We start from the raw sequence: 27,054 nt of genomic DNA on the forward strand, positions 1-27,054 counted from the left end.
TTTCTTGTCATTTTTTCACTTTTTTTAGGAGGTGTTTATTACATAATAATAACAGTTAATGAACTGTATACATTTTTTTCTAACTGTCAAGGGTTACAGAAGAAGGGAAGCATATGTTTTTTTTCTTTGTTGAATCGTAAATTGTAGTAATTAATCGTTTTATTCAATTTCGTAGGTGCGGGCAAGATGGGGTAGGGGAGAGTGGGGCAAGACGGGGTACACAAATTAAGCAAAAAAAAGAGAAATAAGAGAAGTTAAGAAAACTACTAAAATCAAGACTGAATAAAATAAGAGTGACCAAAAAGAAAAAAGCTTGTCAGGTTAAATCATCAATTAGCGATGGTAAAGTGGAAAATACACCTTGTCTCTATAGTAATGGTTATTATTTAGACTCAAATGAAGGCTGGGCTGCTTTTTTTGTCTGCGGCCAATGGGCTCACTGCAGTTATGCATGAAGCTGAAGATGCAACCTTTACTTGTGAAATTTGTCGGCAGAAATAGGTTGCTTTCTTGAGTACCCCATCTTACCCGCCGGTGGGGCAAGATGGGGAGATTTGCAATTTTTTCAATATTATTAATTATAAGCTTTTTTAAGAAACAGATAGCCTTTGTACACATTTTTTACGAAAGGCTGATTCCCAAAGATGATAATTAAAAATAATAATATAGTATATATATTCGATAATTTTCGTTCTTTTGCGCTTTAAACCTTAAGTACCCCGTCTTGCCTCACTCTCCCCTATAACAGTCCTATACAGAAGAAAATTTGTTTAAAGAATTTTTAAAAATTTTGTAAATTAAACGACTGCAAAGCTTCCTTTACGAAGAAATTTGGATCAATAACTTTTTTCTTCGCCAGAGAGAAAATTCATATCTCAACCAACGAATTCATTCAACAATTTTAATTCATTAAATATTATTTTGACACTTTTGAATTGAAAATTATAAATAACTTTTGAAAAATTCAAAAATTATTAAACTTTTAAGTTCCCATGGCATGAGGCAAATTTAACTTCAAAATTTAGATCAATTGTCGAATAAAATCCGGAAAATGGAATTCAATATTCAGTTTTAGATTTTATTTGATATAATCTCCTATTTTTCTATTGTCAAAAAGGTTTCTATTTTATCCAATAATTCCAATCAATTATTTATCTATTCGATTCAATATATCTCAGGGATATCTTATGGATATTTTAACAAATATCCTAGGAGAAGGAACTTTTTATATCCTGAGAATGTCTAAGGGATATTTCTGGATATTTGTAGGACGTCCTGTGGATATCTGTGGGATGTGTCATTTAATGTCCCAGTATTGAATCACTTGCAACTTTTTTCAATAAACTAACCTCGAAAAGTTTTCAAAACAGCTTGTCAACAATTTTATGTCATGAAATTAATATCAGTGTTGATATCTAATTTGAATATTTGTTTTTGTTGTATGTGTAGGTAAGTAAACTGTGTTAATAAAATTATTATTCACATATGATATTAATTTCTATTTTTATTAAATAGAGAGGATTATAAAAAGTACTCTAAAGTTTTTTAGTACGCACTTGTTTAAATGCAAATATAAACATTTTTAAAATTATTAAAATATATTATATTCTTTTTTTATAATTAGAATCAAGTTGGTTTTCTAAATATATGTTTATAAAGCAAATATCCCACAAATGTCTACCATGGATATATTAAGGATTTCTTAGTAGAGAAAACTTTTGATATCCCAGGGACATCCCAGGAATATATAAAATATTTTCTGCATATCTGTGGAATATCCATAATTTTTTCAATATATCCCAGATATATCTATTTGCTGTAAAGGCATTTTCCTATTCTTCCAAGTTTACCTTATTCGTATGGTACCTTATTCGTACCTTATTTCTTTGGTGGATAAAACTATTTTACTATCTGAACCACATTTCCATGCTGAAAATTTAAATTTTATTTTTGAAAAATTAAAACAAAACAACTACCCTTATAATTTCATAAAAAAGAATATCGATCAAAGAATACAATTTTTGACTTTGAAAAATAATAATAATAACGTTATAAATTTTGACAGAAAATTGATCGAACCTTCACGCACTATAGTAATTCCATATGTGCCTGATATTCTCAAACCAACCATAAACCTATGTAAAAAATTAAATATCTCAATAGTCTTTTCAACCCTTATGAAACTTCATAACAATTTACTTCCATCCCCTAAGGACAGAATTCCAAAATTCGAGAAGACCAACGTTATATATAAATTAAGTTGTAATGATTGTAACGGCATATATATTGGCCAGACAATACAAGAACTAAGAAAAAGAGTTTCTGCTCATAAACATTCACAACTACGCAAAAAGACCAACACAGCGTTATGTAAACACTCTACGAATTTAAAACATACATTTTGCTTCGACCAAAACAGCGTTAAAATCTTAGATGTCGAAGGTTCTTATAGAAACAGAAACTTTTTAGAAATGTATTACATCGCAAAGGACTCAAATTCCGTAAATTTCCGAACTGATATTGACAATCTATCAATAATGTATTTTGATATTATTGGAACATGTGATAGAATTTCGAACACTAAAGGACAATAATTCCGGTGCATACCTATACATCTATGAAATAACCTTCATATTATTTGAAGGAATTTCTGTCACTGTGAATCAATCTTTATATATTTTTTCTTCTACAGTTTGTGTTGTGTCATAGACTTTACTATTGTATATTTTATGTTTTTTGAAATTGTATCACTGTCCTTTGTAATGATGAGCACATGTGTTATTTATTTTGTTTATTATTTTTATGTTTATTTATCAATTTGGAATGTTCTGTTGGATTTTTATTTATTATAAAATGAAGGAAGTCTCGATGGATCTTGTTCAAACAAGAATCCAGTAAATCCGAACAAATTTTATTCCATTTTTTGACAGGTCTCGACTTTGAGGTTATGTTGGCCTTTAAAAACTTTTCGAATTTAAATTTTTTAAAAGTTTTATAAATTTGTATCATTGAACAATGTGGTAGGTCTATTCCACACACAATGTTGCTATTGATTTCATTTTTTCTATTTACTCAACTTTTTTATATTTTTTCTGTAGTCCTGATGAGCTGTGTTCACAGTGAAAATGCATTCGATGAAATAAAGTAATAATTGCTGATTTTTAACAACTTTCTCAAATCTTTTGGACCCAAGGCCACAATATAAACAATTTTATTTGACAAAAATTAAGGTCCTGAAAACACTCTACGTTATGATATTTAAAGAATTTATAAACTCAGACTCTCTAAATTTGAATCATCGGAAAGTCGCTGATTGGATAAACATTATAAGTATGCAGCTGATTCCATCAGCGTATATATGCTGAAATATCAGTGATTATTCGCTGTTTCATTAGTGAAATAAGCTTAAAATTTATGTAACATTTACAAGTTAAATTGTAAATAAAAAATAAAAATGGTGAACCTAATCTCAAAAATGTAAAATAAATGTTCGGAGTTAAAAATATAAAATAATTTTTGAAATTTTAAGAGGATTTATTTCTAAGTAGGAAAAATATTATTTACAAGAATTTTTTTAAGGGTGAGGAGGAAGATAATAAAAATTCTTTTTTTCCACCTCTTCCACAGTCCGAGTGTGAGATTAAGGTGACACTTTTCTCGTTGTTCTTCTCTTCGTATATCCGGCTTAACACTGGAGGCTTACAACCTTAGTGTTGAGAACTCTGTACTGTGTCCTGGCAATGCAAATATTTTCGCAAGCAGTAAACTATAGAACTTCCTGTTCCAATGTAAATTCTGGATCTGGATTAAGATGATTTAGTACCCGATGATGCTAGAAATAGAAATTTTGTTTTTTATTTTTCAAAAGAAAATTAACTAAAACGTTATTGTGCCTATTTTATCATTAAATAATAAAATTATTGGTATTATAAAAAAAATTAAAATTGCATTTTAAAACAGTTAAAAATTATATTAACTGATAATTTTATGAATTATTTTATTAAGGGCAGATGGGAGAAAAAATGGTTTCGTGATCACCGTCTCATTAAAAAAGAAAAGAATAAATTTTGAGTCGGTATTTTTTGGAAAATATAGAGAAACGCTCTGGGACCCGCGCCCTTCTCGGAATTTTGCAAAATTTTGATAAACAATAATTTAAAAAATTGTTTAAACATTCGGAAAAGAGGGTTTTGAAAGGTTTGGAATTCACGTCTCATTTTGAGACTATGAAATATTTCGGGTTCATATTTGCCCAGTGAGAAATTTCTTACCGGTCCAATATCGGTCCAATATTGGGAGCCAAGAGACCAATCATCAGTCCAATAAAGACTCCCAATATTGGACCAATATGGGCTGATGCTTGGGATGTAACGGGTTCGCCAAGCATCGGTTGTTAATATTGGTCCAATATTGGCCGAATATTGGCAACCAAGAGAAAAAATTTTTTTAAATAAATTTTTTTAATTAAATAATAATAACAAATTAATGTTTATAATTTTTGTTTAATATATTTATTTGTTTAATTATTTATTTTTAATAATTCATGTAAATAATAAATAATTTATTATTTTTAAATTATAACTATTTAAAAATGCAGCAACTATTAGGAAATAATCGAAATAGCATTCTGCAAAAAAATTCTATCATTGAAAAATCAATGATAGGCGAGAGATATTCGCGTCATTAAATAGATTCGCAGATATACTCTGGTCTCGCGACGAATCTCTCGATACTTATATACACTGGAGTCGCCGTGTCAGTTGCGAGAACGGTTACAGCGTCCCTCTTGCGGCAGAGATAAGAATTGTCACGTAAACTGCTAAATCGCTTTACCGACGGCCTTATTATACCCGCAGTTTACGTGACAAGTGAGATTCGTCGCGAGACCAGAGTATATCTGCGAATCTGTTTAATGACGCGAATATCTCTTACCTATCATCTGCGAATCTATTTAATGACGCAGATATCTCTCGCCTATCATTGATTTTTTAATGATAGAATTTTTTTGCAGAATGCTATTTCCTAATAGCTGCTGCATTTTTAAATAATTATAATTTATAAATAATGAATTATTTATTATTTACATGAATTATTAAAAATAAATAATTAAACAAATGAATATATTAAACAAAAATTATAAACATTAATTTTTTATTATTATTATTTAATTAAAAAAATTTATTTAAAAAAAATTTTTCTCTTGGTTGCCAATATTCGGCCAATATTGGACCAATATTAACAACCGATGCTTGGCGAACCCGTTACATCCCAAGCATCAGCCCATATTGGTCCAATATTGGGAGTCAATCGGCGCCCAGCACGGCAACCATTATTGGACCGATATTGGACCGATTAAAGTCTATTGGCAATTTCTCACTGGGTGGAGGGGTAATAGAGGAATTTCACTCACTGAGGCGCGCCCTTTTCCGTTTTTGCAATAATTTTGCGAAGAAATTATATTATTAACAATTGAAAGTGGAGTAGTTTTCTTAGTTCAGCCGCGTCCACTAGCTCGAATTGGCGCCACCTGTCTGTGTGCTCGCCGCTATATTGTCCGTCACTTTCGACAAAAATGCAACTTTTTAACTTACTTTTTCAATACTTATTTCAAAAATTACTTGCAAATTTCGAGAATATTCTTCATCAGCCCGCTTTTCTCTAATTATCCTGATAAATCCGAACTAGATTCTCTAATTATTTAGGAGTGAGACGTCGCGGGCAATCACTTTTTTCGAGGAATATTTCTTACATGCCCTTAATAACCTATTAATATGTTTATTTTTAATTTTAACATTTTTTGTTTCAGGTGAGTGATAATTTTGCCGTTTTTGAACGTCGTAATACGATTGTAAGTAGAAAATGTAGAAATAATCTTACGCTTTGAATATTTTTTAGGGTTCCGTACACCGTAGGTGTACTGACGGAACCCTATTGGTGAGATTCTTGCGTCCGTAGCCAAATCGTGTCCCCCCTAGCGGCTAAACTATTTGACCTAAAGAGCTCAAATTTGGCCCAGATAGGGGAGCGTGGGGTAATGGGAGCTTGCGGGTAATGGGAGCTTTTAAATTTCACGTACTTAAAAGCCTTCAAATTCGCTGCAATGTTTAGAAAATCTTCTACAACCTTTGTTTATATCATTCCAAAACAAACGATTACATTCTTGACAAATTTTTAGTAAAAACAAGGGAAAATGTATTTTTTGAGTTTTCGTTGTAAAATGCAAAATATTTCTAAACATCACCAAAGTAGTTAAAATCGTATTATTTAGTTTTGTTTTTTCATTATATTATTAGGTGAATATGTGTAGATATGTATACTTGTATAAAAATCGATATAATAATAAAATTTGTTTATGTTTTTATTTTTTTATTCAAATTTTGGCCTGTAAGAATTCTGTGGGGTAATGGGAGAAATAGTGTCAGCCCAAAGAATGTTCGTTACTATGTTGCGGATTTCGTTATTTCTTTAAAAATTGTAAAAGATATCACCTTATGAACAAACTTTTAATTAAAAAATAGTTTTTGGTGGAAAAAATGAAAAATTTAATTTTTTTCAAAAATTTTGTATTGAATTATAATTTAGGAAAAAATTTATTCTAAGTCTAAAGTTTTGGCTTCATTGTAAGTATTAACACTTTTTTCTATTAGAAAACAAAAAATATTCCTAAAAAATAGAAATTTTTTAAATTTTAAGTGAAAGCTCCCAATACCCCACAAATTGGGTGATCGCAAAAAATGTATTTTTTTTGGAAATTTTTTTTTTACAATTTACTTTCTCTTTTTAAGTTTCTAATTAAACATAATTAAAGATGAATAACGAAATGAGTAGAAAATGACAAAACAATGTATTATTGTAAAGATAAGTTGGTTTTTTTAATAACTTTCCTTAAGGGGCTCCAATTCCCCCACGCTCCCTTATGTATTTTCGCTCGTAGATTACAGGAAAAATATAGCGAATGTGATTGGAAGTGATGGTCATAGCGTTGTCAAGGAAATAACAAGATTTTTGGCCAAAAAAGCATAAAAAGTGACCATTCCCCCCCCCTTAACTTCTAAACTATTCGACATGGAGAGCTTAAATTTTGCATGATGGTGTATTTTTACTCGAATATTACAGGAAAAATATAGAAATTTTGATATGTAATAACGTCCATAGCGTTGTCAAAAAGAATTTTTTTCTCCTAACTTTTACATTATTTGACCTAATGAGCTAAAAATTGGTATACTAGTGTATTATTATAGTCTGACGACAAAACATTTATTTAAGAAACTTTTTGAAAAAAATTTAAAAACTTAAAAAAAAAAAATTTTTTTAAAATTTTTTAAGTTAAAATACGGCATTATACAAAACTTTAATTTTTTTTGTTATTTTTTTATCAAAAAATTTTAATATATTTTTTTAATTGTTTATTTTAATTCTACCAATTACCGATAAATGTTACAAGTATTGTTTTAATATTTGTGTACAGAACCCGCCATTGCAGTGCGAGTACAACTCGTTTATTTATTTTAAAGGGAATAAAGTTTCCTCCTCTCCATTTTATTGTAAATCTATGAATGCAAATTATTTTGCAAAAAGCTTTTCTGCTGATTTTCTCAACTTTTTTTTTCTTTTGAATAGTGACACCGTCAATCTTTGGCTTTTAAAACTCGTAAACCGACGATATTCTAGGCACGTTGACATCTGAAATATCGAATTTCCCATCCGTAAAAATCAATTTTGTCTCTTTCACCAGTGACGAACGTTTTCCCCCTTGTCTCGATGATATTTGTACGAAGAGACAGTATTTGTATTCTACGATGTCGTTTTGAAAATAGAAGATCCTGAAAGTAAAATAAGTAGAAAACCATTTCAAAGAGAAACAATATTGTTTCTTATTTATATATAAGGGTGGTTCTTATTTTGCGAAAGTTGACATTTTTTAGATAGCAGGCCTAAATTCAAAATAAAATGTAAAAATAATTGTTGAGCGGAATTTTCATCTCAGTTTGAGATCTTATTTTTTTCGTGTATTAATAAATATTAACTTTCTGCAAACTTTATGTTATACCTTTTCTATTTCACAAAAATCTGATACCTTATTAAATATTCTATAAATGGGACATTCCACGTTAGCCGAATCAGTAGGCGGTCCAAAATTCTATAGGACCGATCTCAAAGGTTAAGGTCTTAAAATGATCGTGAAAATGCCCTCTATAAAAAACAATCTGGTCTTTTGAATAATCCAATATGGCGGAACAAATATGGCGCATAAAGTGATTAAAAATAAAATGTTGTTTTGAATATCTTTTGATGTCAAGAAACATAGCACTGAAAAAAGTTAGTAATACTTTGTGCCTATGTTTTTGAGGTCGCTGATAACAAATCTGATGTCAAAATTTAAAATGGCAAAGCCATTATGGCTGTCGAATTTAAAAAAATTCATTTGATTTACTTTGAGCTTGTTACTCGGGGGTTTTCAAAGACAATGCTATTTTTGTAGCCCTAATTTAAAAGCTGATTGCTTTTTTTGTGTTTGAAGTCATGTATTAGCCCTTGAAAAGGGCTGATTGAAAATAATTGGTCAACGATCGTCATTTGTTTTAAAACTTATTAAAAACAAATGACGATCATAATTTGTTTTTAATGTTTTAAAACAAATGATGATCCTTGACCAAGCGTGAGCCAATCTGCGTGCGCCTTTCTCCCACCATGCCGCAACGCAGAACGTGAACATAAAGCTCGTCTCGACAACCAAACGGTACTCTGGTGCAGTCGATGATCAGCTGTCTATAATTCAATATTGGATTTTTAAAACCATTTAAATAGAATTATTTTCAATCAGCCCTTTTCAGGGCTAAAACATGACTTCAAACACCAAAAAAGCAATCAGCCCGTTTCACGGCTAATAAATGAATTCCAACACCAACAAATTAATCAGCTTTCAATCGGACCTTTTTAGGGCTTCAAAAATATCATTGTCTTTAATTAGACTTTTTAATTTATTTGATCGAACGTTCTCGACATTTTGAATTTTGAAAATCTGATATCAGATTCGTAATCAGCGACCCTGAAACTTCCGCGGAACAAGTTTCAGGTATATCGAATGAGTTTTTTAAAATTCGACCACCATAATGGATCCGCTATTTTGAATTTTTAAAATCTGACTTCAGATTTGTTATCAGCGACCTCAAAAACATAGGCAAAAAGTAGGTATTACTTACTTTTGCTTCCTCATGTGGAAGCTTTGCATTCGTGACAAATTATCTCAGACAAATTTTGATGGATTGTCCTGAAATTTTGCAGGTTTATTGCAGTCATTAATATCTAAAATCTGACACAAGGATTTTCAAAAATATCTAAAAAAAATTTTTATACAATTTTTTTAAAATTCAAAAAAAAATTTTTTTTGTATTTTTTGAAATAATTTTTTTATTTGTTAATATTTTTATTAATTATTCTCAAAAAAACATTGCTGACAAGAAAACGAATCGATTGATGTATACAAAGTACATATTTTATCAAAATTTATAAAACTAATAAATATTTTTCTTTTTTACAAAAAATTCAAATTTTGTATTTTTTTCATAATTTATTTAATATTAATATTTTGAAATGATTATTCTATCATAAAAAAAGAAGCAATTGGCATATATGAAAGTGTAAATTTCACCAAATATTTATATAACAACAAATTTGGTTTTCATGGTGATTTGTACCTAAAATGAAGTAATGAATATATTATTAACTTAAGTAAATATTTTATATGTTTGATTGGATTTTAGCCAATAGCATCAAAGTATATTTAATAGTATATTAAGCAACAAGAGGATTCCTAATGCACAAAAGCGTCGATTTCAGATAGCAGACGACAGGGAGTAAAAGAGTAAAAATTCCTGAAGTGGCCCCCCCTATATTCGCAAAGTTGCAAAATTTAAAATAAGTATTTGTATTTAAAAGTACTAGTATCTAGTAATATTTTCACGGAGTATTTCAAAAATATTTAAATTATTTATATTTTTTATTGTTAATTAAAGATTTTTAAACCCTTTTAATAAAATAATTTTAACTAATTAAGTTTTTGCATAAATTGAACAAAAATTTATGGTTGTATGAGTGAGTAAATGTACTTTCGAATAATAAAATAAAAATTTAAAAAAATTATTTTTTAAAAATTTTTTTAATAATTTTTTTATAAACAAATGCAGTTTTAAGTGCTTTCTACACAAGATAAAAAAAAATTTTTTTGCTAAATGTTCCTTAGAATGTAGGTAAACAAGAACTGAAAAGAAATCTTAGTGCAAATGAAAAGCTTTTTCATAATTTGACTATTTGTCGAGCGCTGCATACTGCGCACAGTGGAATTTTTTTACAATTTACTGTTCAAAAATGTCTACAGCCTACAATTTTTAACCGATTTGAGTGTTCTTTGTTTTAAATTAAAGGAGAATAAATTCTTAAGACATCCCTCGAGGCCGATGTTTGAGTTATTAATTGTTTATAATTTTTTGTTTTAAACAAATTAATACAATTTTTTGAAAAAGGACGTTTATTTTCTTATTCCGTTATTGCACATGATTTAAATTAGTTAGAATTAATCTAGTATGACCAGCAGACAATTAATAAAACATAAAATAATTTATTTAAATTGTTATACCTAAACAATATTAATTAACAAATAACTTTGATTCTTCTTCACTAAAAAATGTTTTTTTTCACATTTTCTTTTTAATTTAAGTTCAATTAAAGAATATATGTTCCTTTTGTTTAAAAAGTAACTTATTTAAATTGATATATAAACAATATTAATTAACAAATAGTTAACTTTAATTCCTCTCCACTAAAAATGTTTTTTTACACATTTTCTTTTTAATTTAAGTTCATTTCAAGAATATATGTCCTTTTTGTTTAAAAAGTAACATATCTAAATTGTTATAAACAATATTAATTAACAAATGGTTAACTTTGATTCCTCTTAAGGTAATTGAAGTTAACTATTTGTTAATTAATATTGTTTATAGCAATTTAAATAAGTTACTTTTTAAACAAAAGGGACATATATTCTTTAAATGAAGTTAAATTAGAAAGAAAATGTGAAAAAAACATTTTTTAGTGAAGAAGAATCAAAGTTATCTATTTGTTAATTAATATTGTTTAGGTATAACAATTTAAATAAATTATTTTATGTTTTATTAATTGTCTAGTGGTCATACTAGATTAATTTGAACTGATTTAAATCATGTCCAATAACGGAATAAGAAAATAAACGTCCTTTTTCAAAAAATTGTATTAATTTGTTTAAAACAAAAAATTATAAACAATTAATAACTCAAACATCGGCCTCGAGGGATGTCTTAAGAATTTATTCTCCTTTAATTTAAAAAAAAACACTTAAATCGTTTAAAAATTGTAGGCTGTAGACATTTTTTAACAGTAAATTATAAAAAAATTCCACTGTGCGGTGCATGCGCGCAGTATGCAGCGCTCGACAAATAATAGTCAAATTATGAAAAAGCTTTTCTTTTGCACTAAGATTTCTTTTCAGTTCTTGCTTACCTACATTCTAAAGAACATTTAGCAACAAAAAATTTTTTTTATCGTGTGTAGAAAGCACTTAAAACTGCATTTGTTTATAAAAAAATTATTAAAAAATAAAAAAAAATAATTTTTTCAAATTTTTATTTTATTATTTGAAAGTACATTTACTCACTGATATAACTATAAATTTTTGTTCAATTTATGCAAAAAGTCAATTAGTTACAATTATTTTATTAACCTTTATGGGACTGACGAGGTACCCGGGTACCTTTTGCATTTTAAAATTGATTTTTTTCATATTTTTTAAAATCGTAGCGACCCAGGGTAAATGAATATAAATTCAAAATCTAGAAATCTCCACAATTACAAATATCTAAAATTTATTATAAAAAACATTTTTTTAAGGAAACTGTAACGTATCTCGAAAACCGTAATTGTTAAATAAAAAAGGATATCATTTTTGAATTTAAGTTCTAAAGGATATACTGCATGCATAATAAGAGCATATATTGTTAGATGAATTCTAAGTCGATGAAAAATAAGTATAATGTTTAAATAAATATGAATATAAACAAATAAAAAGATTTCCCTTCAATTTTATGACGGTCAGTTGACCTTTTTCCAGGTAAAAAAGGGTGTCGACTTTGTATAAAAAAACCTGACTACTTTTGAAGCTGTCTGATGAAACATGACTCAAGCCTGACGTTCTGTGGCTGCAATCGTAACAAATGCAGCCTAAAAACGTCAGAGATTCTGACTAAATTTCTGTCGTTTTGTGATTTTATTTTTAGTAGGGTTGGGAGAACACGGCCGCCATTTTCATACGGTCGAAGAAATGAATGACTTTCCTCCCTGTCGTCTGCTATCAGAAAGCGCCATTTTTGTGCATGTAGGATAAAAATTTTTTTAATTTTTTGAATTTAGTAAAATTGTTTAATAAAGCTTGAAATAAAGAATTTAATGATATTGTTTCCAAGATGCGCCGCGAGAAGGTAGCCAATCCAAAAAAAAAATTTTGATATAACCAAGATGACTTATAATTTTCATGTTTTTTACAAGAAAAAATTACCAAAACCTATAAATCACTTATTTATGATAATGTTTAATTAAAATCAGTTTAAAGTTTTAAATATAAAAAACATTGTTATAAAAATAAATTAATATAAATTTTTTATTTTTGAACAAAATTGATAAATGTTTGTATGGATTTTTAAATTTCGAATAATATAAAACTACTTAACGGTGTTCGATGGTCTCTCAAATTTCTCGATAATGTGCGACCAACAGTTATCACCCAACAAATACGACACTGACCGGTTTAAATGACGTGAAATTGGTAAACATTCATTTTCTAACAAATTTCCCTCTGTTCACAGACACTTTTTACAAAATATGACAACGTACATTTGTCACAAATGTTTTTAATTGTCGGAATTCAAAAGATTTTGTCGATTCCTGTAGAAACGCGGTTGCAGGATTGGAATTACCATAGCAATATAATGCGAATCATTTTGACAGCTGATCCTTTACGCACGCTGCATGCTTCTGCCCTCTAATGGCAAAGTGGCTGCAACATATGTATAGCCACCTGTCATTAAATTCCTTTTGTATTTCCAATCCTGTAACCGCGTGACAAATGTACGTTGTCAGATTTTGTAAAAAGTGCCTGTGTGCAGAGAGAAACTCGTTCGAAAACGGTTGTAATCGGTAATCGGTAATCAAACTTCTGCGCAAGCACTTGGCAAGTTGACTATCCAGGATAATAAATTTGATTATCTAGATATACTAAACGGGAATATATAATATTTCAGGAAGATAATATTTCTAACTATACAGATAATAAATTTAATTATATATTTTTTAACTATCTACTTTTAACTATCCATTTTTCTCCGTGTTCTTTATTAAGAATGTATTGTTTTTTTATATTTTGTTACGAAATAAAAAATAATTTTCAAAATAAAGTGATATCTACTAGCCTAAATTGTGTGACATATTTTTTAATTGACCATCTCTCATCACCTCTAGGAAAGAAAAAAAATTCTAATATTTATACTGAAATATACTTATATATTTTATAAAGGATAGAAACATTTTTCCATCAATTTTCTCCCATATGTATGACGAGGAATTTGAAATAAAATCAAATCTTGATAAAAATATCTTTCGACAAAAATGTGTCGTATGCGCGTATTTTCATGGAGCGAGTTTCCAAAAAAATTGAATGATTTTCTCACTTGAATCTACAAACTGAGAAACGAATTTTTTTCCATCTTGTTATGCTTTGTAATACAAGTATGCTCCTAATCTGTAGAACGATCTTGTTCTTTATACATAACCAATTACACAGGCACACAAAAAAATAAAAAAGTCAAAACCCAGAGGTTACACCCCCCTATCCCCATGTTTTTGGGGTCGCTGAAACCGAATATGACCATGAAAATTTTTTTTCATTGGCCATTTTTCCGCTACCACCCCCTTACACCTGCTCCCGGGGGTTGGAATTTCAGTTTAAAAAAAGTGGAGTAGGGTGTCTATTTCTATGTTTTTTGGGTCGCTAAAACCAAAAAAGACTTCCAAAAACAAATTCTTCTCTCCCTTAACCCCCAACAACCCCCTTAACACCCGCAGGGTGGGAGCTCGAAATTCGAATTTTCACGAAAAGTCGATTACGGTGTCTAAACCTACGTTTTTTGGGTCGCTGAAACCAAAAAAGACTGCAAAAATCAAATCCTTTCCACCCCCGACCCCCTACAACCCCCTGCAATAATTTATTTCAAATAAAACGAACTGATTTTTGGGAAATTGAAAATTAAATATTAATTGTCAAAAATTATTGCAGGGGGTTGTAGGGGGTCGAGGGTGGAATGGATTTAATTTTGGTAGTCTTTTTTGGTTTCAGCGACCCAAAAAACGTAGGTTTAGACACCGTAATCGACTTTTCGTGATAATTCGAATTTCGACCACCCACCTTTCAGGTGTTAAGGGGGTTGTAGGGGGTTAAGGGAGGGAAGAATTTGTTTTTGGTAGTCTTTTTTGGTTTTAGCGACCCAAAAAACATAGGAATAGAAACCCTACTCTACTTTTTTTAAAACTGAAATTCCACCCCCGGGAGCAGGTGTAAGGGGGTGGTAGCGGGAAAATGGCCGATGAAAAAAATTTTTCATGGTCATATTCGGTTTCAGCGACCCCAAAAACATGGGGACAGGGGGGTGTGACCTCTGGGTTTTGACTTTTTTATTTTTTTGTGTGCCTGTGTTATATTTCGCACTGAGGGTCCGACGCACCTGGGAAAAAGCTATGATATGGGCCATGATATGTTTGAATTTAAATGAATTTTGATAATATTTTTCAAGAGTCAAAATTTCAATTTTCAATCTTTATTCGACCCTTTGACTGACTTTAGAGCGTGAGCCTGTTTCCTTGTTGTATCCAAGCACTCAATTATAATATTTTGTGAGAAATGAAAATAACTAATAATTTTATATATAGTGGTTATTTCTAAAGAATTCAAAAAATAATGTTTCTAAACTTTCAAATATATTAAACAACTAACTTAATATCTATATTTAATATTTTTTATTATTTAAAAGCATAATACAATAAATAAACATAGTAACATTTATCACGAATAAAAAAGCTTTTTAAAATTTAATTTTTTAATTATGATAAATTTCGGCAAGAAAAAACCTAAAAGTGTAGATTATTCTTGAAAAAATAAGCCGTGCACGTATAGAGGAACATTTTACTGTCGTGCAATTGCATTTCACGGCTCGTTTGCTTTGAATGTGTACACGTACGCTAAACATACACTTGCGAACATGGTTTACAAGAATGTCTCGTAAAAAGACAGTTTTTGCAATGTTTCTCTCTATATTATTGTTCTACTCGTATAATCTTTGACTTTTTATAAACATTTATCTATTTAACACGTGTGCCAAGAAATTAATTCTCAAGAAGTATTTTTCTACACCAAAGAAAATTGTGTATTAATTTCCCGCTTAAAAAAATTAAAAAAACGCTTAAAAACCTCAAGGCTACCTCAAAGCTAGCTTAAGGTACAAGGCTCGCTTAAGTCTCAGTACTTGATTGATGCTAAAAGCTTATCTAAGACTTAGGACTAAAATTACACTGAAAAAAATATATTTATGGTACAGCCATAAATATAACCAATTTTCACATATTATATTGGTGGATATGGGACTGCCATACAGCATTGCTGTTTCGGTTATACGCAGTGTAGAACAGCCATATGTATGAGAGAGACAGTAATATGTATGTGAAGAACACCAATACTGTATTTTAAGAACGTAAATACAGTATTGCTGTTTCAGCTATACGTTCTAACCATACTCGTATGTCGGAATTGACAATATCATTTTTTTCAGTGTAGACATACATAAGGCTCGCTCAAAGCTTATTTAAAGCTAAAAAATTGTCTAAGACGTAAGACTGAACTAAGATTTTTAAGGCTCACTTAAGGCTGAAGACTTGTTTAAAGCTAAAAACTCGTCTAAGACTTAAAACCAGAGACTGTCACGGAATTAAAACAAAATTAAAAAATACTTTTGTTTTGATTCGGATATGGGTATCAGAATCAAAAGTAGTCTTTATTTAATATAGAATTCTTGATTTTATCACTCGGTCAAATTAATAATATGTAAGATGTAGACTATCGATCACTCCGAGTCAAATTTGACTCGGAGTGATCGATAGTCTACATCTTACATATTAGTCTTTATTTAGTTTCAATGCAGATTACCGAATGAAAAATAAATATTGTTTATGTTCTGATTCCTATATAATGTACATTTTAAATTAAGCACCAAAAGTAAAGGCGTGTTTTTTCGAATATTAAGGTGTTTTTTAATAAGTCAACGGTTGCCGAAGCACTGAAATATAAAAGGACACAACTATGTCTGTCCTCTTCTATAATATGCGTTATTGTAGCAACTGTTGATCCATGAATTTGCACCTTCACAATGTACGCCACAGGCGCCACGGAGCTGATATTTTATGTGACACCACAGAGCTGAAATTTGACATTTAAGGGTAAGTCCACGGTGTGAAATGTAAACAAACCAAAAGGTAAACAAACCCAACACAAAAATCGCACTTTTGTAACAGCCATTTCTCCTACAAAAATTAACATTTTTACACTTTCTCTACAAAAATGGAAAATTAGAGTTTCAAAGTGTCCAAAAAAATCATTTTTGGCTATGAGCAATAAAAAGCAAGTAGTAAAATAACTAATTAAAATGACCAGTAAAATAGAATTTTTGACGCGTCGCAAAAATAAACTGCTTGAGTATATCAACCGCACTGACGATGAAGAAGTCTCATGTCAGCGATTGGACCTTCAACATGTGGAAATGGAAATTTTTCCCTTTCCTCCTTGAAATTACAAGAAAAAGGGTAAAAACTTCTTCATCGTCCGTGCGGTTGATATAGTCAAACACTTTATTTTTTCGCGACCTGAGACAAGGTAATTTGACATTTGCTTTTACTTACAGGTCATAAATGGCCAAATAATGACCCTTACATTACGTGAAAATTTATGTCAGATTTGACCTTTTTTTAAAGCTGCAGATAAAAAGGGTCCCAATAATGCCTTTGACACTGAGAAAAGAAAATAATCAAATTTACTATGTGGAGTGTCAAACTTGAAAAAGTTGACACTCTTCTGTTTAGATCTTAACCTGAGGAGTGTTAAATTTACATTTCTCAAAATAAGTTTAATTATCATTAATTTTCCTCCGTGGATGATACGTCAAAATCTATGTCAAATTTGACCAATTCCCAGGCGGAAAAGTCGGACGAATGTCGGAATTTACAACCGGCTGGGATCCGCACCCGTACAGACCGCAAGTACCGACGGTCTGTATCGATTCGGATCTGAAAAAGCAACCGGCGCGGTACAGATTATGCTCCGACTGTCGGAACCGTCTTCCCACTATTGTCAGTACCGGCTCGGTACTGGATTCCTTCCGTCGGCGGATCTTATTTTTCTGCGGCGTCGGAAGAATGACGGATATGTTAAGTCGGTGCTGGGCCGGATCCGACTGCGGATGTTGTCATTTATTGTCACATTATAAATTTATTTTCAATAAATGTGTCATAACTAAATAATTATTACAATAATTAATTGCATTATTTTAGAAAATAATGATTAATTAATAAATGAATTTAATCAAAATATTAAGTAATTATTTATTGAGAGTTTTTTCAAAATTAAACAATTAAAAAAATTTGTTGTGCACTTATACTTTATAATTATTATAAATAAATTTATACTATTAATATAAATTTATTATTATTGAGATATTATTAATTAATATTATTGAGAATTAATAATAAATTATTAATATTAATAAATATTAATATTCATGTTAATAATTTATTATTATTGTGATATTAATTAAAATTATTAATATTATTATGTTCAATATTATTATATTGAGATACAATTATTTAATATATTATATAATAATAAAAATATAGCTGTAGCATTGACGCGTAGTTATTCGACAAGTTTCATTTCAGCTTGTGACACTTGAGTATTTAAGATTTGAGAGTCCCATGCGAGCGTAGCATATTGGTTAGCGTGCGAGATTTCGGTGCGTAAATATTCGGTTAGGCGTAAGTTCGTATCTCCAAGCGTTAGGATTTTTCAAATGTGTATGTAATAAAAAATTGCGTTTAAGTGTATAAAAAAATAAAAAAAATGTGTAAAGTGAACTGTCAATGAATTGTCATCAGTATTTATCTTTTGCAATTAATTATTATTTTTTTTTTTATTGATATTTGTTGAAATTATCATTTGGATCCGATCCGGTTGTCAGTCGGTAGAATGCCAGCGCTCGGCTGGCTATTAAATGAAAAATCCACGGTCGGTAGAGTGCCAGGTCCCAGCCGGTTGAATTATACACGGAACGGCTTCTCCCGGCCGGTCAGCGGGCGGTAGAATGCCAGTACCGAGCCGGTTGCCAGCGCGCTCCTGGCCTAGCACAGTGGGCCAGGATCGTCGATTTTTGGCCAAAAATCATTATTTAAAAGAGAACAAGATACACGGAAAAAAAAAGTACGTGAAATTTTCATTGACTCGATACTTGACTTTTGGATACGACACAAAATACTGAAAACAGTCTTGTACTTTTGCATGAGAGTTTCAAAAGCAGTCAATGAAAATTTCTAGTACCTTGCTTGAGAATTTCATTGACTTTCAAAAAAATTGTAAAATAAAAAAAATAATTTCCACTTGTTCACACAGTTTTTCTGAAATTCATTCACATATTTGGATAATTAATTACACAAACAAAGAACAATTATTGTATCACTTTTCGACGTTCGTCAACACTTATGAACTAACCTATAACACACACATATATTCGCGTATAACTTAAATATAAACACACACTTAACACTTAAAAGTACGTATCGAATTGTTCTTATATACCACATGGTGAAATTTTTCACGACTTCTGAGACATGCTATTTCACTGAAAACTGAGACTTACATAACATTCTGTTTTGTGAGAAACACAAAACAAAAAATATTTTTTTGAAAGTCAATTCTTGAAGACAAATATATATTAACACTATTTGTTTTTCATAAAATAATAGTATATTCACATCTGAAATTAACACAAATGGAAACAGACGATCAGCTGGCATTTACCTTGGGTAGAAACGCGCATCGCACACTGCGCATGCTCTACAGAATTTCCAAGCGCAGTCAACTAATCTTTCACGTACTTTATAAAACTGAACAAATGACTTTTCGTTAAAATTTAAAAAACACTGTTGCCCATACTAGTACTAGAATAACTCTAGGACTTTTCTATATTTTCTAATAAAAAGTATATGGAACAGCCTTGTATTTTGTGTCCTATCCAAAATTCAAGCACTTTCAAGGAAGTGTAATAAATACACTTTTAAAAGAGAAAATAATTGAATTTCAAATAAAATAAATCAAATAGAAAATGTAAACATCAAGAAAATTTTAACAATTGATAAAAGGAATGAACTCAATAAAGAAGAAATATCACAAATAAATGCACAATAAAATAATATATTAAAATTCAGAAAATCGATCGTTTTGACTCGAGTCAATCAAATAATTTACAATTATAACTTATGCCCGCGTTATTAATATACATACATTCAAAAAGACATTCACACAACAAGTCAAGTATTTTATACAAATTTAGGACATACATATAAATTATAAATTAAATCACACAGAAAATATATAGTCAAATGAAATTCAGTGCATGACAATACTTTTATAAAACAATAAAGAGAGATTCAACAAAATACTCATCGCTTTCGACAATGATTGGGAAGATCATCAATGGCGTGGGTCGGGAGAAACAGCGTTGTTGATTTCTGTCGCGAAGTTGAGGTCTCTTTGTTATCCTCCTTTACTTTTGATAAGGATTGGCACGATAATTCAGGCTCGTCTCCAATCTTCCTTTTATTTCTCGCAGATACAGCAAATCACCCGTCTAGTTCTCCTTTATAAATCCACACCCTCGCCATGAAATTTATTCCGCCCATAAATTGCAAATAAACGCCACACTACGTGAAATTACAATAAAAAAATTGAACAAAATTTGAGATAAACAAAAAAAAAACCAATGAACAAATAAAATTAAAGAAAACTATAAGAAATACGAATCTTGTTTTTACCTCGAGGTCTCAGGCATTGGACTTCGCGTATGGCGCGGAACCTTCCCTTGAGTTCAATAAGCAAATGAGACAGAGAACTAGAGGGACGATCGCTTCATATCGCGGAAATATTCCCCCCAACTCCACCGATTCTCCGAACCCAAAACGATTTTCCCCGAAGCGCGAACCCAAAGACAAAATTCGTACATTCATGGCATCATTTTCGGTTGCCCATCAACAGGAGAGAACTTCCTCGTAATAAAATACATTTCTAAAAATATAAATTTTCTTACATTGCCCCCCTTGCTTTAGATAAAATCTCATTTTGACGAAAGCACATTATTTTTTTTATCATATAAATTTAAAACTTCAAACCTTCTTACAGATACATTTCTCGAAATTAATATGTAAATACAAGATATATACACTAAATAACACAACAAACAATATACAATCATAATTATTTCAATTAATAAATTACAATTCCTATAATCATTCGTAGTTATATGTATTCACCTATAATTCAAGAATATATATATATCGATATTGTAATACAAGAACTCATGATTTAAACAGTCAGCCTGTTGCATATCTCCATTTACCTATAAGTATTCAATCTCCGACATGTGTTTTATTTATTTCTAATTTTTGTTTGTTTGTTTTTCTTTTTTTTTTTTAAACTTTTCTCTGAAGATATTTCCTTAAATTAGCCTGATTATGTATTCCCATATTTCGATCATTTTTATCATCAAATAACTCATAAGAGTTGTTACCAAGATCTCGCAAAATTCTGTAAGGGCCAAAATATAAATGAAAAAATTTCCGAGTTACTTTTTTTAAAGCATCCGATTGTTTCGGAATATGCAAGAGCACAAGATCTCCCTCATTCAAACTAATTCCGGACGGATTTCTCTGATTCCTTGCGCGATTGTCAAAATTTTTTTTTATATTTTCCCGAGCTAAAAGGATTTTATACTCCTTAGTCATTTCATCGATTCGTGGAAATCTAATAATTTCTTTAATTTGATCAGCGGAATATACTCCAAAATGCAATTCATGTGGGGAAAACCCCGTGCTACAATTAGTCGTGGCATTCATAAAAAACTCGATATCCGAAATATATCGTGCCCATTTTGTGTGTTTATCACTACAAAGAGTGCGGAAAATTCGTCCCAACTCCCTCATCATCCGCTCAACCGGATTGCTTTTCGGATGACGAATTGACGAAAACACGACCTGTATACCCGCCTCACGTAAACTCTCGCCCCACTTATGTGCTGTGAATTGAGTCCCATGGTCCGATAATATCCGTTTGGGAACGCCCATTTCCGGAATATAAAATTTAAAAATTTTATTCAAGATTGTTTTTGTATTTTCTTTTTTTATCGGATATAATTTTATATACTTAGTAAAAGCATCATAAAGAACAAAAATATACTCCATACCAGCAATCGACCGGGGAAGCGGACCATAAAAATCAACGCAAATAAGATCCATTGGGCCTGACGAATATACTCGTCGAAATGCACACTCCATCTGAACATTAATCGGTTTCACTCGCTGACAAAGATCGCATGAAAGGACAAATCTTTTTACCTCCTGATTCATAGATTTCCAGTGGTAATATCGCTTGACGTATTCCAATGTTTTATGCACTCCCGGATGGCCAAGTTTCGAGTGTATACAATCGAGCAATTTTGTTGTTAATTCAGCGGGAATAACAATTTGCCACTCATCCGAAACGCGAGCCCTCCTAAATAAAACCTTATTTTCAATAACATAAAAATCATTACACGCATCATCTTGAATTTTTTTATATAACTCATCTACAAAAGGATCCCGTCGTTGCAAAATTGCTAAATTTTTTAATGAATCACGTAACTCCTGATCGACTTCAATCTTGTGACAATAATAAAAATTGACTTCACTATCTTTTGAGATTTCTAAAACATCTATCGACAAACTACGAGGTGATGATGACTCAAATTGACCCTCAGGATTCCGACTCAGAAAATCCGCAACAATATTGTCTTCCCCTCTAACATGAGAAACCTCAAAATCAAACTGCTGCAAGGCCAAACTCCATCTAATCATGCGAGCATTCAGGTGCGGAGTCGAGTATAAAAAAGTAAGGGCTTTGTGATCGGTAATCACCTCAAACCTGGTTCCAAGTAAATAAATTCGTAGTTTTAAGATCGAATATACAACCGCGAGGAGCTCCTTCTCAGTGGTTGTATAATTCATCTCGGCAACATTCAAACATCTACTGACCAAGGCTATAATTCGATGATATCCATCCCGATCAATTTGATAAAGAACCCCGCTTAAACCCGCGTCTGAAGCATCGGTCTGCAAGCGATAAGGAACACCCGGAATATGATGATTCAATCTAACTGAATTAACAAACGCTTTTTTCATGATTTTAAAAGCCTCTTCATGCTTCTCCCCCCATTCCCATGGACTTTTTTCTTTCAGAATATCACGGAAGGGATATATAAGATTCGCATGTCGCACCGTAAACTGCCTATAGTATGTGCAAACGCCAATAAATTGACGCAGCTCCTTACGATTACGGGGCGATTGAAAATTTAAAATTACCTCTAATTTGTTTTGTGGAGGACGAATTCCTTCAGTCGTTAACTCATATCCCAAAAATTCCACGTTTTTTTTTACAAAATATTGATTTTTTTAAATTTAGGGTGAAATTTTTTTTTTGTAACACTTTAAATACCGAACACATACGATCAATATGATCAGTTATTGAACCCTTTGTCGAAATTAAAAAATCGTCTATATATGTTGTCAAACAATCATCGAATTCATGACCAATCGCGGAATTAAGTGCTCTAATAAATGCCGATCCGGCCGTTTTAATGCCGAACGGTACTCGACAAAAATGATACAATTTCGAGTCGAAAAGAAATGCGGTATATTTTCTCGAATCCTTATCAAGGGGGATTTGCCAGTAGCCTGAGGCTAAATCGGTCATTGACATGAAAGTAACACCATGGAATTTCTGCATCACCTCAGAAATAAGGGGTGGGACCTCATGGTCCGATTCTATAATTTCATTGATATACCGTGCGTCCAAACACACACGTATTGTACCATCACTCTTCACTACGATCCTAAGAGGGCTACAATAATCGCTATCAGACTCCTCAATTATCATCGCATCTTTCATTTCTCGTAACGTGATTCTAGTTCGCTCGCGGAATGTCATGGGAACTGGGTATGATTTTCTAATAAATTTTTTATGTGGTTTGATTTTTAATTGATACGGCGGTGTATCAGCGACCCCAATTTTAGACGTAAACAAATTCTCAAATTCCGATAGTCGCTTAATAACAAATTCGCGTTCCCGATGCTTAATATCTTTTATTTCCGCCGCAATCCTTTCCACTTCACTAAAAAACAAAGAATTATCCTGATTCTTAACATCCATAGAGTTAATTCTCTTTAATTCATTAATAACATGTGTATCGTCATTATTATTAACTTCGTCTTCAAATATTATTTCACAAAAACCGGAATTATTTTCAATGTCATTTTCAACTAAATAATATTCGTTCATATTTTTGTAATTTTCATTTCGAGCTTGACACGTCATGAATTCTAAATCATCGGTATGAGAGAAATCAGCTGTTATTTCCTTTGCGACCTTCACATCAACACATGATTTCTCCCCCCTTACGTCATTCTCAAATTCTACATTACTTTTAAAATCATCAAATTCGCGAAAATTAATCATCTTACAATCATTATTCATATCACTTCCCCCTTCTTCGCGAATGTTAGTATTATTTTTTACGTTTAAACCTTGTACAATTTGAATCACCTCCCCTCCTTCTTGAATAACACCTTTATTATTTGTCAAACTCCCAAATGATACCAGCGAAGAACGAACAATATTTCCGTCAATAATCATAAGTCCCCTTTCATAATCTATTATCACTTTATTCTTTAAAAGCCAGTCATTACCTAAAATAACGGAAGTAGATAAATTGGGAACAATTAAAAAAAATGACTCACATTCGAAATCTCCAATCGTCAATTTGCACATTATTTGCTTCTTAATGGGAGTTGATTTCTTCCCAATGGCTGTAAAAAGAACAACACTCGAAACAGGCAGTTCAAGCACTTGATAATATTTTTTTAAATAATTATAAAACTCCTCTGACACCGCCGTAATCTGACTTCCCGTATCAATTAATGATGAAGCCGGCACTGACTGCATTGCAACAATAATACGCGGGCAAGATGGACTGCACGTAGATTCGTCACATCGTTTTTCTAAATTATTCGCGACATCATCGATAACTTGATTAAATTCATCATATAAATGCCGACTTGAAAATATTGTTGAATGGCTCGCGCCTTTCGAAATTGCTAACTGATTCATAGAGTTAAAGTCTTTGATGTTTTTCACAGATGAGGAAAAGGGCGGAGGGGGCCGACTGGTATCGGGTAGGGGAACACGTGGTTCAGAAGACCGGGAGTGACCATTAATATTTGGATTTTCGGCGTGAAAACTATTTGCCTGTATATACGAATTCGTTACAAGCGAAGGCCTTGATGATTGCGACTGTTGTTGATTTCGCTTATCATTATTTTTATTTTCATTATACGCGTTGGAAACCGAATTTCGAGACTTGACATTATAATGACTTGTTTTCTCTTGAAAAGCGAAATCCAATTGAGCAAGACACTGTGATATTTTATCATAATCTTTAAAATCGATGGTAGAAACAATTTCCCGCACTCTCATAGGTAATTGCTGAATAATCATAAAATGTAATTCGTAGGGCTCATATTGCGGAGTAAAAAATTGAGCTTCTTTAATTTGACGCATAAAATAAGTTTGCAAATTATCAGATGAGTTATCAAATCGACGCGCCAACCATTCCGCCCGTAATTTAACACGGATCGGAATCGAAAAGAACTCCGCCAGAAATTTTGTTTTAAAATCCGCATAATTAATTAAAGTACTCCGCTGCGATTCGAACCAGGCGCGTGCCCGGCCATCGAAGCACCCATCTATCAAACTTAACCGATTCCCTTGCAAATTCTTTAACACAAAATATTTTTCTAATTTTTCAATAAAATGATTCGGATTTTCCGGCTCACAAAATCTCGGAATCTTGGTCTCAACATTTAATCCCCTTAATCCGTCAATAAGAGTTCGCACCAGCTGACTGCCCACATCACTTGAACTTTCATGGATACGATTTTGCAATTGCGTTAATTGAATATTTTGAGCAGAATTTATTGTACGCAATCGATCAATTTCAGCTCGCAATTCGTCAATAACAATGTCATTATTATTTCCTAAATTTCCAACATTATTTACAAATTCACCCGGAGGTTGCGACATTGTTCGTTTGTTTTCGCGATTATTTTTACGACGTTCGAAAGTTAAACCCTCCAATAAAATTCCCGGACGAGATCGAGTTTCTCTCCCCAGAATACGTTTCATAAAAAAAATACAATATTTCACAAAATTTATACAAAACAAAATTAATAAATCTCAATCATTCAAAATTTTGGGCACTCATTCATGTCCCTGTTCGGGCGCCATTTATGTAATAAATACACTTTTAAAAGAGAAAATAATTGAATTTCAAATAAAATAAATCAAATAGAAAATGTAAACATCAAGAAAATTTTAACAATTGATAAAAGGAATGAACTCAATAAAGAAGAAATATCACAAATAAATGCACAATAAAATAATATATTAAAATTCAGAAAATCGATCGTTTTGACTCGAGTCAATCAAATAATTTACAATTATAACTTATGCCCGCGTTATTAATATACATACATTCAAAAAGACATTCACACAACAAGTCAAGTATTTTATACAAATTTAGGACATACATATAAATTATAAATTAAATCACACAGAAAATATATAGTCAAATGAAATTCAGTGCATGACAATACTTTTATAAAACAATAAAGAGAGATTCAACAAAATACTCATCGCTTTCGACAATGATTGGGAAGATCATCAATGGCGTGGGTCGGGAGAAACAGCGTTGTTGATTTCTGTCGCGAAGTTGAGGTCTCTTTGTTATCCTCCTTTACTTTTGATAAGGATTGGCACGATAATTCAGGCTCGTCTCCAATCTTCCTTTTATTTCTCGCAGATACAGCAAATCACCCGTCTAGTTCTCCTTTATAAATCCACACCCTCGCCATGAAATTTATTCCGCCCATAAATTGCAAATAAACGCCACACTACGTGAAATTACAATAAAAAAATTGAACAAAATTTGAGATAAACAAAAAAAAAAACCAATGAACAAAATAAAATTAAAGAAAACTATAAGAAATACGAATCTTGTTTTTACCTCGAGGTCTCAGGCATTGGACTTCGCGTATGGCGCGGAACCTTCCCTTGAGTTCAATAAGCAAATGAGACAGAGAACTAGAGGGACGATCGCTTCATATCGCGGAAATATTCCCCCCAACTCCACCGATTCTCCGAACCCAAAACGATTTTCCCCGAAGCGCGAACCCAAAGACAAAATTCGTACATTCATGGCATCATTTTCGGTTGCCCATCAACAGGAGAGAACTTCCTCGTAATAAAATACATTTCTAAAAATATAAATTTTCTTACAGAAGGATTCACGTACTTTTTTTTCCGTGTATAGAGGTTTTTGGGGTCGCTGATTACGAATCTGAAGTCAGATTTCAAAAATTCAAAATGGCGGATCCAATATGGCGGACATAAAAATTTTAAAATTAATAAATTTGAATTAAACATAGGTATCTATGGGTTTTTTGGGTCGCTGATTACAAATCTGATGTCATATTTCAAAAATTCAAAATTAGGAATCCAAAATGGCGGACATACAA

At 31.3% G+C, this 27,054-nt stretch overlaps 2 protein-coding genes and 1 long non-coding RNA gene across 6 annotated transcripts in view; 2 read left to right on the forward strand and 1 right to left on the reverse strand.

The window, feature by feature from the left end:
• The window catches only part of LOC122509910, a 551,972-nt gene that overhangs the window by 264,216 nt on the left and 260,702 nt on the right, over positions 1-27,054 (forward strand). The gene's annotated exons all lie outside the window — the stretch shown is intronic.
• On the forward strand, positions 2,959-3,219 carry LOC122509939. Its single transcript, XR_006302392.1, has 2 exons — positions 2,959-3,020; positions 3,099-3,219. It is a non-coding gene; the product is annotated as an uncharacterized LOC122509939 (long non-coding RNA).
• Positions 3,674-26,799, reverse strand: LOC122509901. Its single transcript, XM_043624226.1, has 2 exons — positions 24,220-26,799; positions 3,674-3,832 (listed from the first exon to the last, which is right to left on the reverse strand). Exons 1-2 carry the CDS (start codon positions 25,661-25,663, stop codon positions 3,807-3,809), a joined length of 1,470 nt encoding a protein of 489 aa, XP_043480161.1. The 5' UTR covers positions 25,664-26,799; the 3' UTR covers positions 3,674-3,806.

This window comes from Leptopilina heterotoma, unplaced genomic scaffold (assembly GCF_015476425.1).
Source record: "Leptopilina heterotoma isolate Lh14 unplaced genomic scaffold, ASM1547642v1 Lhet_12, whole genome shotgun sequence".
Taxonomy (NCBI): Eukaryota; Metazoa; Arthropoda; class Insecta; order Hymenoptera; family Figitidae; genus Leptopilina; species Leptopilina heterotoma.